This window comes from Hemicordylus capensis, chromosome 2, assembly GCF_027244095.1.
Source record: "Hemicordylus capensis ecotype Gifberg chromosome 2, rHemCap1.1.pri, whole genome shotgun sequence".
NCBI classification, from domain to species: Eukaryota; Metazoa; Chordata; class Lepidosauria; order Squamata; family Cordylidae; genus Hemicordylus; species Hemicordylus capensis.
In genome coordinates, this window is record NC_069658.1 from 119799390 (window position 1) to 119813454 (window position 14065).

Below are 14065 nucleotides of genomic sequence, written 5' to 3' on the forward strand. Positions count from 1 at the left end.
CTAAATCAAACACCGCTGGACAAAGGGTTTGGCAAGCGGCCGCGCTCCTTTCCAGGCCAGGTCGCTCATCTCCTTTTAAAAGGGAAAGAGGAACGCGGGAAAGCACTAGTTTCAAGCGCGAAAAGCAAGCGCATGCGCCAAACGAATATTGGAAGCCTTGGGGCTTAGAAAACAACAGCAACAAAACACCTTCCCTTCTGTTTCTCCTTCCGTTTTCGGTCTCTTGTCCGTTAAACTGGCAACGGTTGCGTCCTTTTTCTTTTGGTTCCTAACGCCGCCCGCATGCTCTTACTGAAGTTACACAAAAAAAAAAGTTGGGGGGAGGGTAGGAAAAGGAGGCGGGATTCAATGAAGCTGTCGTCTCATTGGTTCACAGGCGCGTTTTAATTTTCCAATGGCGCACTAGTCGGGTGTGGGCGGTCTGTAAATGTCTCCTCTTCATAGTTAGTTCCTCCCGCCGCCCATTCCCTGTCATATTGCTCTTCCTTTAACCCCCCACCCACCCCCCAAGTAAGTAAGTATGAGTGAAAAGTATCCCTCATAGCAGCTCAGCGTGGTTAAATTTAACATGGCTTCTTCCAAACGCAAGGATCCGGCTTCTGCAGCAGCATCCCGGGTCTTGGTGCTCGAGGAAGAAGTCAGGAGCCTGACTGAGGAGCTGAGCCAGTGTCAGGTCGGTACCAGAGCGGGCAAGGGACAGAGATGGATCCCTGGAGACGGGACGCCGCAGGGGAAAGGACCTTCACACCTGGCTGCAACCTAAAGCAGCCCTACAACTAGAGCTGGGTGCTCTTGGGGGAAGGGGTGGGGAAGCTCCTTCTTTCCTTGCCTGTTTTTCTCTCTCGTTTTCACTAACATGCCGCTTTCCAGAGCCCATCTCAAAATTGCCATAGCATATCTACTGGGGAATAAGCCCTGATGAGCTCGGTGAGATTTATTTCTGAGTAAGCATGTAGGGAACTGGCTGGATGCCAGTCTTTCAACTTACAGCCCATCCTATGCATGCTTGCGTGGAGTTAAGTCCCACTCTCGTGCAATGAGACTTACTTTAACAAGACTCTGCATCGGACTGCTGTGCTGCATCCTAAGAAACTGCAAGGAGATCCAGATACTGTAAAATGGGTGCCTTCTTGTGAAGCATATGCCTGATTACAATTCTCTTCTTCAACTTTGGGTTGGCTCCGAGTAAACAGAATAATAGAACTGAAAAATCTCTGACTGTGTTCCTTCCTAAAGGCAGGGCTGCCAATAAAGTAACCTGCACCATCCAGATCCTAGCAGAGAGGATTCACCACAGAAAAAGTGTCTGCAGGTCCAATAGCCCTAGATAACTGTACCAAGTAAACCAAACCACACACTATACAAACAGGAAAGTGCCGTTTGAGAAAGTCCCAAATAAGTATATTTAAGATTGCAGCTTTGACACCTGGCAAACATAAACACAGGACCTTTTCCTGAACTGAACTTATCAAAGATGGAGGCCAAAGAACTGAGTCAAATAGAGATGACAAGAGATGGTGTTATAAACTGTCTTGAAAAATTAACAAATCTCCAGGGCCAGAGTTCTTTCCAAGAGTTCTAAAAGAACTCAGTTATGAAATTGCTCATCTCTTAGCAAAAATATGTAACTTGTCCCTAGAATTGAGCTCTGTACCAGAGGATTGGAAAATAGCCAACGTAACACCAGTTTTCAAAAAAGGATGCAGGGGGATATCTTAAAATTACATGCCTAGATTAATGTCTGTACTGGAAGTTCATGGAAAGCATACTTAAGGATAAAATTGTTAAACACAGAAGAATCGCTTGCTGAAATTAGAGGTGCACCTAGGTAATTTTGTAGCCTGGACCTAAAGGCCTTTAGAGGCCGCCCTCCCCTGCAATTTAAGCATCATCATGCTCTGCCGGGTGACCACACCACCCAGGACAGACTAAAGAGGATTTGGGGGACCCCAGGGGCTGGCCGAAGTCCAGAGGTAGAGCGTCTGGCTGAAGTAGAACCATCATAATTTCTGCAAGGGGAAGACTTACCTTACTAACCTCTTGAAGTTCTTTGAGGGTGTCAACTGGCATGTGGATAAAGGTGATCCAGTTGACACCATATACTTGGACTTGCAAAAAACTTCTGACAAAGTCCCTCATCAAAAGCTCTTGAGTAAACCTAGCAGTCATGGAATAAGGAGACAGGTTCAGTTCTGGATTGGTAACTGGTTGAAGGACAGGAAACAGAGGGTGGGAATAAATGGACAGTTTTCACAATGAAAGGAAACAAGAAGTGGGCCCCCTTAGGGATCTGTACTGGGACCTTGCTTTTTAATTTATTCATAAATGATCTAGAAGTTGAGGAAAGTCGTTAGTTGGCCAAATTTGAAGATGACGCTAAACTATACAAGATAGTGAAATCCAGAAAGGATTGTGAGGAGATCCAAAGGGATCTCTCTAAACTGGGTGAGTGGGCAATAAAATGGCAAATGTGGTTCAATGTAAGTAAGTATAAAGTTACCCCAACTTTGCATAGGGAGACTGAGCTGTTGGTTACTGCCCGATTTTGAGATCTTGGTGGACAGCTCATTGAAAGTGTCAACACAGTATGTGGCAGCTGTGAAAATAGGCAAATTCCATGTTTGGGATCATTAGGAAGGAAATTGAAAATAAAACTGCTACTATTATAGTGCCCTTATACAAATTTATGCTGTGACCACATTTGGAGGACTGTGTACAGTTCTGGTTATGGATCTCATAAAGGGCATTATAGAACTGGAAAAGGTGCACAAAGGGCAACCAAGATTATCAGCGGCCTACAGCATCTCATCTTCCTTATGAGGCAAGACTACATTATCTGGGGCTTTTTAATTTAGAAAACAAGGCAACTGAGGGGAGATATGATAGAGCAGTGTTTCTCAACGTTTTTGGAGTCATGGACCTGGTACATTCTTCATGCACAATTTCCCGGACCAGCATTTAGAAAAGGATCTCACCCCAACCCCAGGCCCCCCCAAACAATTTTGGGCTGGTAGGGGCCACCACCGGAAGCTCTCCAGAGATCATTTCCAGGCAACCCTCATTGCTGGATAATGTTCATTCGAGGAAGCTAAATGAATGTTATCCAGCAGCGAGGGCTGCCTGCCTAGAAATGAGCTCCGGAGAGTTCGCCCAGGCTACATAGATGCCAGGTCCCACCCCTCTTTGTGTGACGGACCGGTACTCTCATGGACTGGTACCCAACAAGTCACGGACCGGCACTGGTCCATGGACCGGCGGTTGATAAACACTGTGATAGAGGTCTATAAAATTGTGCATGGTGTGGGGATAGTAGATAGAAAGAATTTTTTTCTCCCTCTCTCACTACACAAGAACCTGGCTGTTCACCACCATGGACCACCAGAACAAAGCACATCCTTTGAAACTGACGGCCAGGAAATTTAGGATCAACAAAAGGAAGTACTTTTTCACACAGCATGTAATTAATTGATGGAATTCTCTGCCCCAGGATGTGGAGATGGCCTTGGATGGCTTTTGAGGGAGTTTAGACAAATTCATGGAAGGCAGGTCTATCAATGGCTACTAGTCTTCATGACTATGGGATACCTCCAGGCTATGCCTCTGAATACCAGCTGCAGGGCAGCAATAGCAGAAGAGAGGGCATGCCTTCAAGTCTTGCCTGTGGGCTTCTCAGAGGCAATCTGGTGGGCCACTGTGGGAAACAGAATGCTGGACTAGATCAGGGCTGCTCAATTTTGGCTCTCCAGCTGTGTTTACACTACAGCTCCCATAATCCCTCACAGCAGTCAATAGCAGTCACAGCAGTCAATAGCTGGGGATGGGAAGTGTAGGCCAACATCTGCAGGAGGGCCAAAGTTGAGCAACCCTAGACTAGATGGACCTTGGGCCTGATTCAGCAAGGCTGTCCTTAAGTCCTTAACTAATTTCTCTACCCTCTTCAATAATCCTGAGTGTAAATATGACAGGGTAACTAAAAAGTTAAATGCTCCTCTGTGTACATGATTAGGAACCTTTATAATTGTCACAAGTGCATTCCACCAAGAAACTCCAAATTTTCTCAAATAAATTATATGTAGATTTTATGGTTGCCAACTTGTAGCCTGCACCCTGTTTTTTAAACTCCTGAATGTTGGGGAAGGTGGGGGTTCCTGTCATCTGCTCCACCTAATATGGCAGGGGATTAAGCCGACAGTGTGTGTTTGTTTTAAAATCTATTTAGGGTTTAGAAGGTATGCAAAAATACTTACATTGTAAAGTGGCAGCCCTGTATGAAGGTTGTTTTATCTTTGCAGTCTTTGTACAGTTAGACTGAGAGATGGTGACATGTCCAAGACAATCCAGAAGTTAACAAGTTAACAATACAAGTTAATTTCATAGCCGAGGGCTGACTACACAGTTGTGTATACTACCAAGTATATACACGATACAAGTATATACCTTGATCAGTACTGATATATTGTGACACATGTATCCAAGTGTGCACAGATAGCTGTGGCCAATGTTAACACTCTGACTAGTATGCCTGTATGATATATGCATGTTGTGTTTTACACTTTACATTTTGTTTATTTTAACATTTAATGTGCACTGTGCAGCTAAAAATGTGTGATACTGTACACCAGTAATGTGCAATATTGCTAGGTCTGTCAGTTTAATACTGTAAGGGTATCTGAATTCCCTTGCTAGATTTACTGCTCCCTCAGTGACCAACTGGATACATCTGGGAAGCTCACAAACAAGGCATGGTGGTGACCAGTGTTCCATTTAGTAGGGATTCCCAGATGTTGTTGACTACAACTCCCATAATCCCCAAGCAAAAGCCATTGCAGCTGGGGATTCTGGGAGTTGTAGTCAACAACATCTGGGAATCCCTGTTAGAGGGATCACTGGTGGTGACTACCATTTCTTTCTAGCATCTGGTATGAAGAGGTAAACTGCCTCTGAGTGCAGAGGTTTTGTTCTGAGATATTGTGACTTATAACAGGGCTCGGCATTTGACCAGTCAAAAACATTTTGTCAATATATTGATCAAGTAATAATAATGATCAAATATTTAAAGCATCAACTTTGTATGATTAAGAGATACTTTTAGCTATCAACAGGTTTGATACTAATGTTACTTGTGAAACTAAGTAAATGATTATACCATTTAACAAGTAAAGTTAAGTAAAGTTTCTATGAATGTGAATGATTCAAAGTGCTTCTCTTTGGTTTTTATCTTGGAACTCCAAGGATAAGTCAGCCTTTACAGAACAGGCAGTTGATCATCTGAAGGGAGTACATTTCGGTTCCTGCAGCAAACAAAATGGAGTCACTGGCAGTATTAGGCACAGAAACAGAAACATACAAAAGAGAGGGTCCTAATGTACATATTGACCATTTCATGGTAGCAATTGAAGGAGCCACTTTTAAATGTTTCCTGGGATAAAAGTGAAAGGTGACCATAAAAATCAATGGAGAAATTCAGAATTTTGATGTAACAGCGAATCAACAGCAGTGTGCCCTTTTCTTCCCATAAACAAAAGGTTCCATCAAGGTAGAGGAGTTATGCCCTTTCTAACTGAACTTTTAATTTTGTGTGCAATTTTTAATTATGGTCTATGGCCACTATAAAGAATCCTAGCTAGTGGTGTTGCCAGTTTCAGTTCTTACTGGATATTTAGCTTGTTTGTCGCTCTAGTCCAACTCTGTAGTAGTGACTTTGCTACTGGTTGCTGCTTACATTCCTGTTTGGAGATGCCTGCAGTTATAGCATGTAGCCAGTAGGATAAACGTTGGTATACTGCTAGATTTCCCCCCTAGGGATTCTGCAAGGCTAGGGGATGGTAAGCAGCCTTAATTCCTGCCCTTGCTAACAAATAACTCCATAATAACATTAAAAAAGGTAACCTCTCACCTACACAGTGACATTCTTTGCTTCTTGGATTATTTGACAATATTAACAAATCAGCTGACAATGCTTTGATTAGTCAATTGACCAGTTTGCCAGACGTAGTGAATAGCTAGTGATCTGTCTTCTGCAAATATGTCTAATTCTTTTTAAAAAGCTAGATACGTTGGTAGCTGTTACAACATCTTGTGGCAATGAATTCCTTAAGTTAATTATGCATTGTGTGAAATCAGGCCTCTTCTCTGACCTGACCCAACTATTAATCACTTTAGTGGAATTATCCCATCCTAGTAGTGCAAGAGGAAATTTCTATGTTCACTCTCTCCACAGTGTTCATACCCATTAGGATTGATCCTGTTCCCCACCTTAGGTATCTTCTCTCTGCCCTCAACTAGAACCTTAACATTAGGTTTGTTCATATAGAAGAATATATTAGCTTAAAGCTTTTTTCCATATGGAAAATGCTCCAACCATCCAGTTATTCTAGTTGCCCTTTTCTGTAATTTTTCTAGCTGTCTGATATTTGTTTAGAGGCAGATTCACCAAAACTTTATACAATATTCTCATGAACAATGCTTCAGTATCATTTTTAATGACATTGTTTTTCTTGTTTTATTTGGAATCCCCTTCCTAAGAATTCCTGACCCTGAATGTGCCCTTTTCAGCAAGTTTTCTACTCTGACCCTAATATCTCTCTCCTGGGTATCTCCAGCCAGTTTAGATCCAGTCAGTGTATACTGTATGTGAAGCTAGGATTGGGGGTTGGCAATGTGTGTTATTTTGCACTAATTTTCAGTCTGATCTGCCATTTGGGTGGGCATTCAAATGGTTTTCAGAGGTCTTTTGGAGCTCTCCTGTATCTGCTGGTATTGCACCATGCTTAATAATTGGTGTCATCTGCAAACCTGGTTAGCTTACTGTTCTCCCCTGGCTCTAGATCATTTATGAATAAGTTAAATAGCACCAGTCCCAATACAGATCCTTAGGGAACTCCTGTTTTCCACGAATTTATCTGGGACAGATGTTAGGCTGACTGGTCTGTAATTATGTAGATCCCCCCTCGATCCTTTTTAAAAAATTGATGCTGCATTGGCTACCTTCCAATCCTTTGCTAAGGAGATTTATTTTAGTGATAAGTTGCATATTTTTGTTAAAGGATCAGCAATTTCACATTTGAGCTCTTTTGGAACTCTTGAGTGAATGCCATTCAGCCCTGGTGACTTGCTTTTAATTTTCAGTTAGTTCTAATATTGCATCCTTCGTCACCTTCATTTGACACAGTTCATCAAATGCAACCCCCAAAACCAGTGCTTCAGGTGTGTGGGAATCTCTTTCAGCATCTTCAGGAGAGACTAATACAAAGAATTCATTTAGCTCAGTCTAGTATATAAGTCCATAAGAGTCACTAGCTCACATATGTGCTTGCCAACCTGCCCCTCTCACATACCTTCTGAAGAACCTAGAAGAACCAACTCTTTTCCAGTTTGGAAATGTTTCCTACTTGACTCTATGGAGACAGGGCTGGTTCATCCACTGCGCAGACCTAGGAGGTTACCTAGGCACCATTTCTTGCGGGGGGGGGGGCACATAAACAGTGACAGGATATAGCAGTGCCAATTATTCCCCGCCCTTGTATTACATCCCTGAAGTACTTCAGAGTGGTGTAAAGATGTAATATGCAATATTGCACCCTGCTCCCTAATGGGTTTGCACATTCTGCAGCCCCAAATATGGTCTCCTTTGTTCATTGCACCTCAGCCCCCAAGAAACAGCTTGTCTCATAAGCAGCACTCCCTCTCTTGAATACAAATTGTCTGCCTCAGCATTCATTTCCAAAAAGAAATAGTCTCAGATTGGATTTTGAAATTAACTGCCGCATATTTTCATCTCTGAGGTGTTAGAGTTTTGCACTCATAACAGACTGAGAACTTTCTTCTACTGTATCCCCAAACGAGCAATGGGCTAATCATTGCTGTTCATCCACATGGACTGGTCACTTGACCTGACGAATGAGCAGCCTGTGTGGCTCAAGATAAATCCAGGGATCCTCACTTGGCTGGGGGACTCCCCAAATGCTAGGGCTGGCCCTTTCTGGAGAAGATTCTTATTCAAGTGCTATTTACAAACCCAGTTTAGCTTCTCTTCAGTTGCCCTGCTGCTCTTTCCATACAGCGATACCTTTCTGTCTGGTTCACTGGAACAGAAGCATAGTGGTGAGTGGCCACAGCTCAGGGACAGAATACGTGCTTTGTATGTGGAAAGGCCCAATTCCAATCCCCCAAATCTCCACTTAAAGGATATTGGGTAGCAAGTCTGAGAAATACCTCTTCCTGAAACCCTGGAGAGCTGCTGCCAGGAGGCAGAAACAATACTTTACTAGATAGAGCAGTGTCTGGTCTAGTATTGGGCAGCCTCACGTGTTCATATGCTTCTGGTGTATTTAATGTAACATTAAAAAAAAAATATTTTGGCCATTTGCTCCTTAGATTCCTCCATGCCTTTGCTTACTTTGATTTTATATTTGGTTTGCAAATTAGTTTGGTTTATTGATTTGATTTGATTTGATTTTTATACCACCTTTTATAAGGAACCCCTAGGCAGTTTTTACTGTTTTACTGATTTTAAGGTTTTAAACGCGATTTTTATGGAATTGTATTTTGGCTTTTGTAAGCCACCTTTCATAAAGCATCCCAAGGCGGTTTACAGAAACCAAAATACAATAAAACTCCATAAAAATCACATTTAAATCCTTAAAATCAGTGAAAAATAAAAACCATAAAAACCAATAAAACCTCCAAAAAAATTACCACCACCATAAAAAAGACAACAGAAACAGAAGAGCTGAGAGACCTGGCAGCTCCTAAGGGGTAAAAGCCTGAACAAATAAAAAGGTCTTTAGTAGTTTTTTAAAAGTAGCCACAGATGTCAAAGAGCAGACATGCACTATTCTCTCTCTCTTTTTAAAACATTTTTTTTAGCCTACTTTTCAATAGGCTTATGAGATCATCTGGCATTCTGTGTGTTTGTGTATTTGTGTGTTTGTGTCCCCCCACCAATATCTCAATGCCTGGACCAATATGAACCAAATCAGTTACAGTTGTAGGGAAACATAGGGACACCACAGCAGCGTAGTTCATGATGTCATCCACCCCAATTCAGGATGGTGGACACATAAATGTTTGAGGCACAAGTGGGCTAACTTGTGAACCGCCTAACTGATTTGAATCAAATTTGCTACAGCTATAGGGACACCTCGGGACACCTCAATGGCTTAGTTTGTGATGATGTCATCCACCCCAATTCAAGATGGCAGATGTGTGAACATTTGAGGCACAAGTGGACTAACTTGTGGACTGTGAGACCAAATTGAACCAAATTTGGTACTGTTCTAGTGAATGATACATAGGGACACTTCAGTGGTGCGGTTTGTAATGTCATCTACCCTGCTACAAGATGGTGGACACATACATGTTTGAGGTGCAAGTGGACTGCCTAACTGATTTGAACAAACTTTGCTACAGCTGTAGGGACACTTCAGTGGTATAGTTTATGATGTCCTCCACCCCGATCTAAGATGGCAGATATGTGAACAGTTTAAGGTGCAAGTGGGAACCGATTTGGATCAAATTTTGTGCACTTGTAGGGAACATAAGAACAGCCCTGCTGGATCAGGTCCAAGGACCATTTAGTCCAGCATCCTGTTTCATACAGTGGCCCACCAGATTATTATTATTACATTATTGTTATTAATTCGATTTCTATACCGCCCTTCCAAAAATGGCTCAGGGTGGTTTACAAAGAGAAATAATAAATAAGATGGATGCCACTGGAAGCCTACAGGCAGGAGTTGAGGGCACTGAAACACATAGTTTGTGATGATGTCATTCAGCCCAATTCAAGATGGCAGGCACATGAATATTTGAGGCAAAAGTGGGCTAACGTGAACTGCCTATCCGATTTGGACCAAATTTAGTTTGGCATCCTTTTGCATGTGTTTGTTTTTCTAATTGTTTTATTAGGAGCACTGTTATGGTAGTTTTAAATACATTTCCAGAATGGATTTGACTTTCCTAATGTGACCTTTTAGGTGATATGTGCTATATTATCAATTCCTGTGTATGGTGAGGACAGGAAGATACATTTAGACATTACAGAAAACAATATTAGGAAGAATGAACACAATTGTGACATTGCAGAAGCACCCATTGCTTAAGAGTGTATTTGTAACTATGCTTTCAAACAATAATATCTATTCTCACATTAACTTCAGCAGTACAATATTTTACTTATTCTGTCATGTATGTGTTGACATTTTAATAGAGAATAAGCCACTGCACTTCCTTCCCTTACTTCATGCTTAAAAGCTAGTAGTGACTATTCCACACCTCTTACGATTGAGTAAGAAACCCAAATGGAGGATATTCCATTTGAAAAGGGCACTCTACTCCTCTATGGCTGACATCACACTACAACCTATGCAGTTGATTTACTCCCAGAGCAACAGTGGGATGGACCCCTAACTCCAGATTTTGTACCAATCAGCCACATACGGACGTTATCTGCTGTTTGTTTTGTTTGTTTGTTTAATTAACTAATTAACTAACATATTTTTATACCACCTAAAACATATGTCTCTGGGCAGTTTCCAACAAGATAAAAACAAAAGTTTCCCCTGAAATGTTTGAAAGAGGCAGCATAGACTGTCCTATAATAATGTGTAACTAACCTTTGTCCTGGGAGCATCCTCAATGTTCCTGTTCAATGCAGGTGAATATAGGATAGCTGTTACTTGTCTTTTCAGTATGGAGGCAAAGATAAACAGTTGTGGTTCAATCTCACCTGAAGCATAAGCCATACAAAAGTGAAGTACTTTGCTGCTGGTTAAGGTGGAAATAACCTATTGTTGTCTGAATATAGTTTTGAATGCAACAACACATTTGTTTTTGTATTTACCATGAACTTGAGAATGGTTTTGCAGTCTTTTAAATAAAGTATCTGTGATGCTTTGAACTACTGCAGTGTGATAATTTACTCTTGCTAAATAAAATTCAGACCATACAGTTGTGTGTGTGTGTGTGTGGGAGAGGGAGAGGGAGAGGGAGAGAATGGGCGTCAAATATGTGATGCATGATTATGAAAGTCATGTTAAACTATTTAACATTTTATTTTCATGCTCAAAGGAATGGATTTAAGATGTTCAATCAAAAACAGATATCATCTTGCTCAAAGGCAGAAGCACCATCACAGCTTCTCAATGGCCTGGTGTCCAATTCATGTTTTGCCATTGAATATAATTTGTAGGAAATAAATTTGGAAGATGTGTGGTGCTGGTCAGCAAAAGTCAGTGTTTTTTGTTTTTGTTCAACAGCTTCTGAGCAGTAAGCTGTTGAACAAAACAAAAACCTGACTCTTTTTGCATTTCAGCAGCATTACCTTTAAAGTTCCACATCTGTTCTGATCTTGCCCTAGTACTGGTTCATGGTGTGAAATGTAGAATGGGGAGCCTACCCTGAGCACAGAAAGCATTAGCTAGAGTATGGGGGTGTTCCCAGTGGTTGTTCTAGGTGGGCCTGGTCATGGTCACATATGCCTTATTTTTGTCAAGTTTAGATTACTATAATGTGCTTTTAAATGGGGCGGTGTTTGGAATATTCAGCTGGTATGCTGTGTTCTTGGAGCATATAGCCTTAAAAAAAAAAATTAACTTAGCTGGCTACCACTCTGTTTTGAGGCTCAACTTGAAGTGTTAGCGCTGCCTTTTAAAGCCTGGCCTGTTCTTGAATATTCTGCCTAGCTCTTTTAGTTCAGTCGATTCCATCTATTGCTTTTGTCTATGTTTTCTTAATTTTATTTGTGATTATGTGTTTATTTTTCTTGTTAGTGATCTTGGACATTTTTTCAAGAAATGGAAAGCCAGGATATATATTTCCAATGCAATAAAGACACTTCTAGCAGTCAACTGCTGATACAAATGAACCCTAAAATTAGGCTGTGTAGTGTCATACATCACCCTAAAATTAGGGTGTATAGTGTCACAAGATATACTTGTGCAGCTGGAGGAGGTGAACATGAGATATGTTTTAACCCTAGAACTTTGAGGGCCTAGTTAAAAAGATAATTGGAATGTAACCAGATCCACATTCCAAATCAGAAATTCTAAATCATTCTGTTTAAATATGTAGTGTCTAAATCAGAGATATTTAACTATGTACTGTCAGAACTTGAGTTTCTTGGGATAGCCAAAACAGATGAATGTGAGTAGTAGTAGTAGAATGTGAGTACTATGGGTAAGTCCTCTGATTTGGGGGGAAAAGTAGAAAAGGGGCTAAAACTCTTTTTTCAAGCCAGAGCTTTACAAAACATTTTGGATGTGAATCCCTCTCTAGGTCCATCGTTCCACTAGGGATGTGTGTGGAATCGACTGGCCTGGTTTGGCTTGAATCCAGACCGGATTCAAGTTGCCTGGGTCTGGTTCTGCTGTTGAGCTGGCTCGAGGGGCTTGATGGCTGTACTTGTAAAGAGGTATCTGCCAAGGATTCCTTTTATAAGTAAAGGGCTGCGGCGGCGGTGGTGGTGGGGCAAGGGAAAATCTCTTTCTTTGGGTTTACCTTTTAAAAACGCCACTATGTGGCGGGATGGCAACATCAGTGGTCGCAGAGGCAATGATGTCGGCAGCTGTGACGGCTCCTTCCACCCTTGTGTCTGCCTCCCAAATGACAGCCTGGGCCTGCTGTGGCCCATTTTGGGCCTCTGTGCATGCAGAGAGGCCTGCAGTGGCCCACAGCTTCCTGGGTCTGTCACTTGGGAGGCAGGCGGAAGGGTGGAAGCAGCCATCTCAGGGATGGTGACTGTGGTGGTGGTGGGGACTCCTTTCACCCTCATGCCTGCCTCCCAAATGACAGCCCTGGCTGGCTGCGGCCCATTTTGGGCCTCTATGTGCACACACACAGAGAGGCCCCAAATGGCCCACCTCCACTTCCATCTCTTCCAACACCGTCATCCTGTAATTTTTAAAGGTAAACACAAAGAAAGAACTTTTCTCTCGTGCCCCCCCATACTTATAAAGGGTGATTTTACGAGTATACCGTCAAGCAGGCTCGTGAGGCAGGGCTTGGCTAGACTTACTGTCAGACTTTGCCTCCCAACTTGTTTAGCTCGAGGGTGAGCCTCTGAGCGGAGCCGGCTCAAGTGCAAACTGGCTTGATTTTGAGCCGCTTTACACATCCCTATATTCCACCCCCATGTGGAATTAATATCCTTTGATATTAATTTGTTGTCTTCCCCATTGCAGAAACACCAAGTAAAAGTGAAAATTCTGTTTTTGTGGTTAGAAAGAATTTCTCACTTTCCCTTCTAGCCATTAAGGGATTAAAAGGTGTGAAGTTCTTTTAATACCTTTTAAAAGGTATTTTTTACATTACATTGTATTTTCCTTGCAATGGAGAAGGAAAAAATTGGTATAAAATCAAAGGAATGTCCTTTTCTCTTTACATCGGGTTGGAATTATGGTCCAAGGTGGGGCTTCAGATCAATTTTCAAAAATTCACAGAAATTAGGGGATTGACCCATCGCTTTGAAAAAAATTACACAGATTCCTTCCAATGTGGACTTCATGTGTGCCAGATTTTATCACTGTATGCCTATCCATTCTGGAAATAAAAAAGGAGGGGCAAAAGGGGCATGCTGTTACCACTTTTGATGAAGGCAAAGGGCAGATTCCTCCATGATGGGCCATGGACCAAGGAGCGCCTTTAGTTTCAAAGCTTTTGTAAAGTTCTGACCTAGATTTCAATTTTTTTTTAGCCACTTTAAATTAAAAAATATATTTTTATTTACCTCCCCTTGCATGTTACAATTTTGCCTTTCACTTTTGATTTACCTCAAACCATAGTCTCTCAGTGAGTGAAATGGCAAACCACAGTTTGACTTAGCAGTGAGAGAATGAAATCGGAGTGCCTCAATGGAAGAGGAAGCATGCAAGCACATAGCATACGTAACAGGTCTGAACTGACACTATGTGTGTGATTATAACAGAAGGGTGATGTTTGTAAAGCTACGATGTTGTTGCAGGAATTTTCCATAACCATCCAGCTATTTAAACATCAGATGTGCCAGTAGGAAAGATGGATTCTCGAGAAACAGATAAGAAAGGAAAGAAAGAATTTTGTTTGTGCG

At 41.8% G+C, this 14065-nt stretch overlaps 1 protein-coding gene across 2 annotated transcripts in view; it reads left to right on the forward strand.

Moving 5' to 3' along the window:
• Nucleotides 1-324: 324 nt before the first annotated feature.
• Nucleotides 325-14065, forward strand: part of CNTLN (centlein) — a 351601-nt gene continuing 337860 nt past the window's right edge. The window contains exon 1 of one of the 2 annotated variants that reach the window (XM_053300359.1): nt 325-673. In XM_053300359.1, coding sequence (XP_053156334.1) covers nt 569-673 — 105 coding nt within the window. In that variant the 5' untranslated portion in view covers nt 325-568. Of the gene's footprint in view, nt 674-12123; nt 12145-14065 lie in introns of those variants that run through there. The other variant, XM_053300360.1, reaches the window with a different exon arrangement.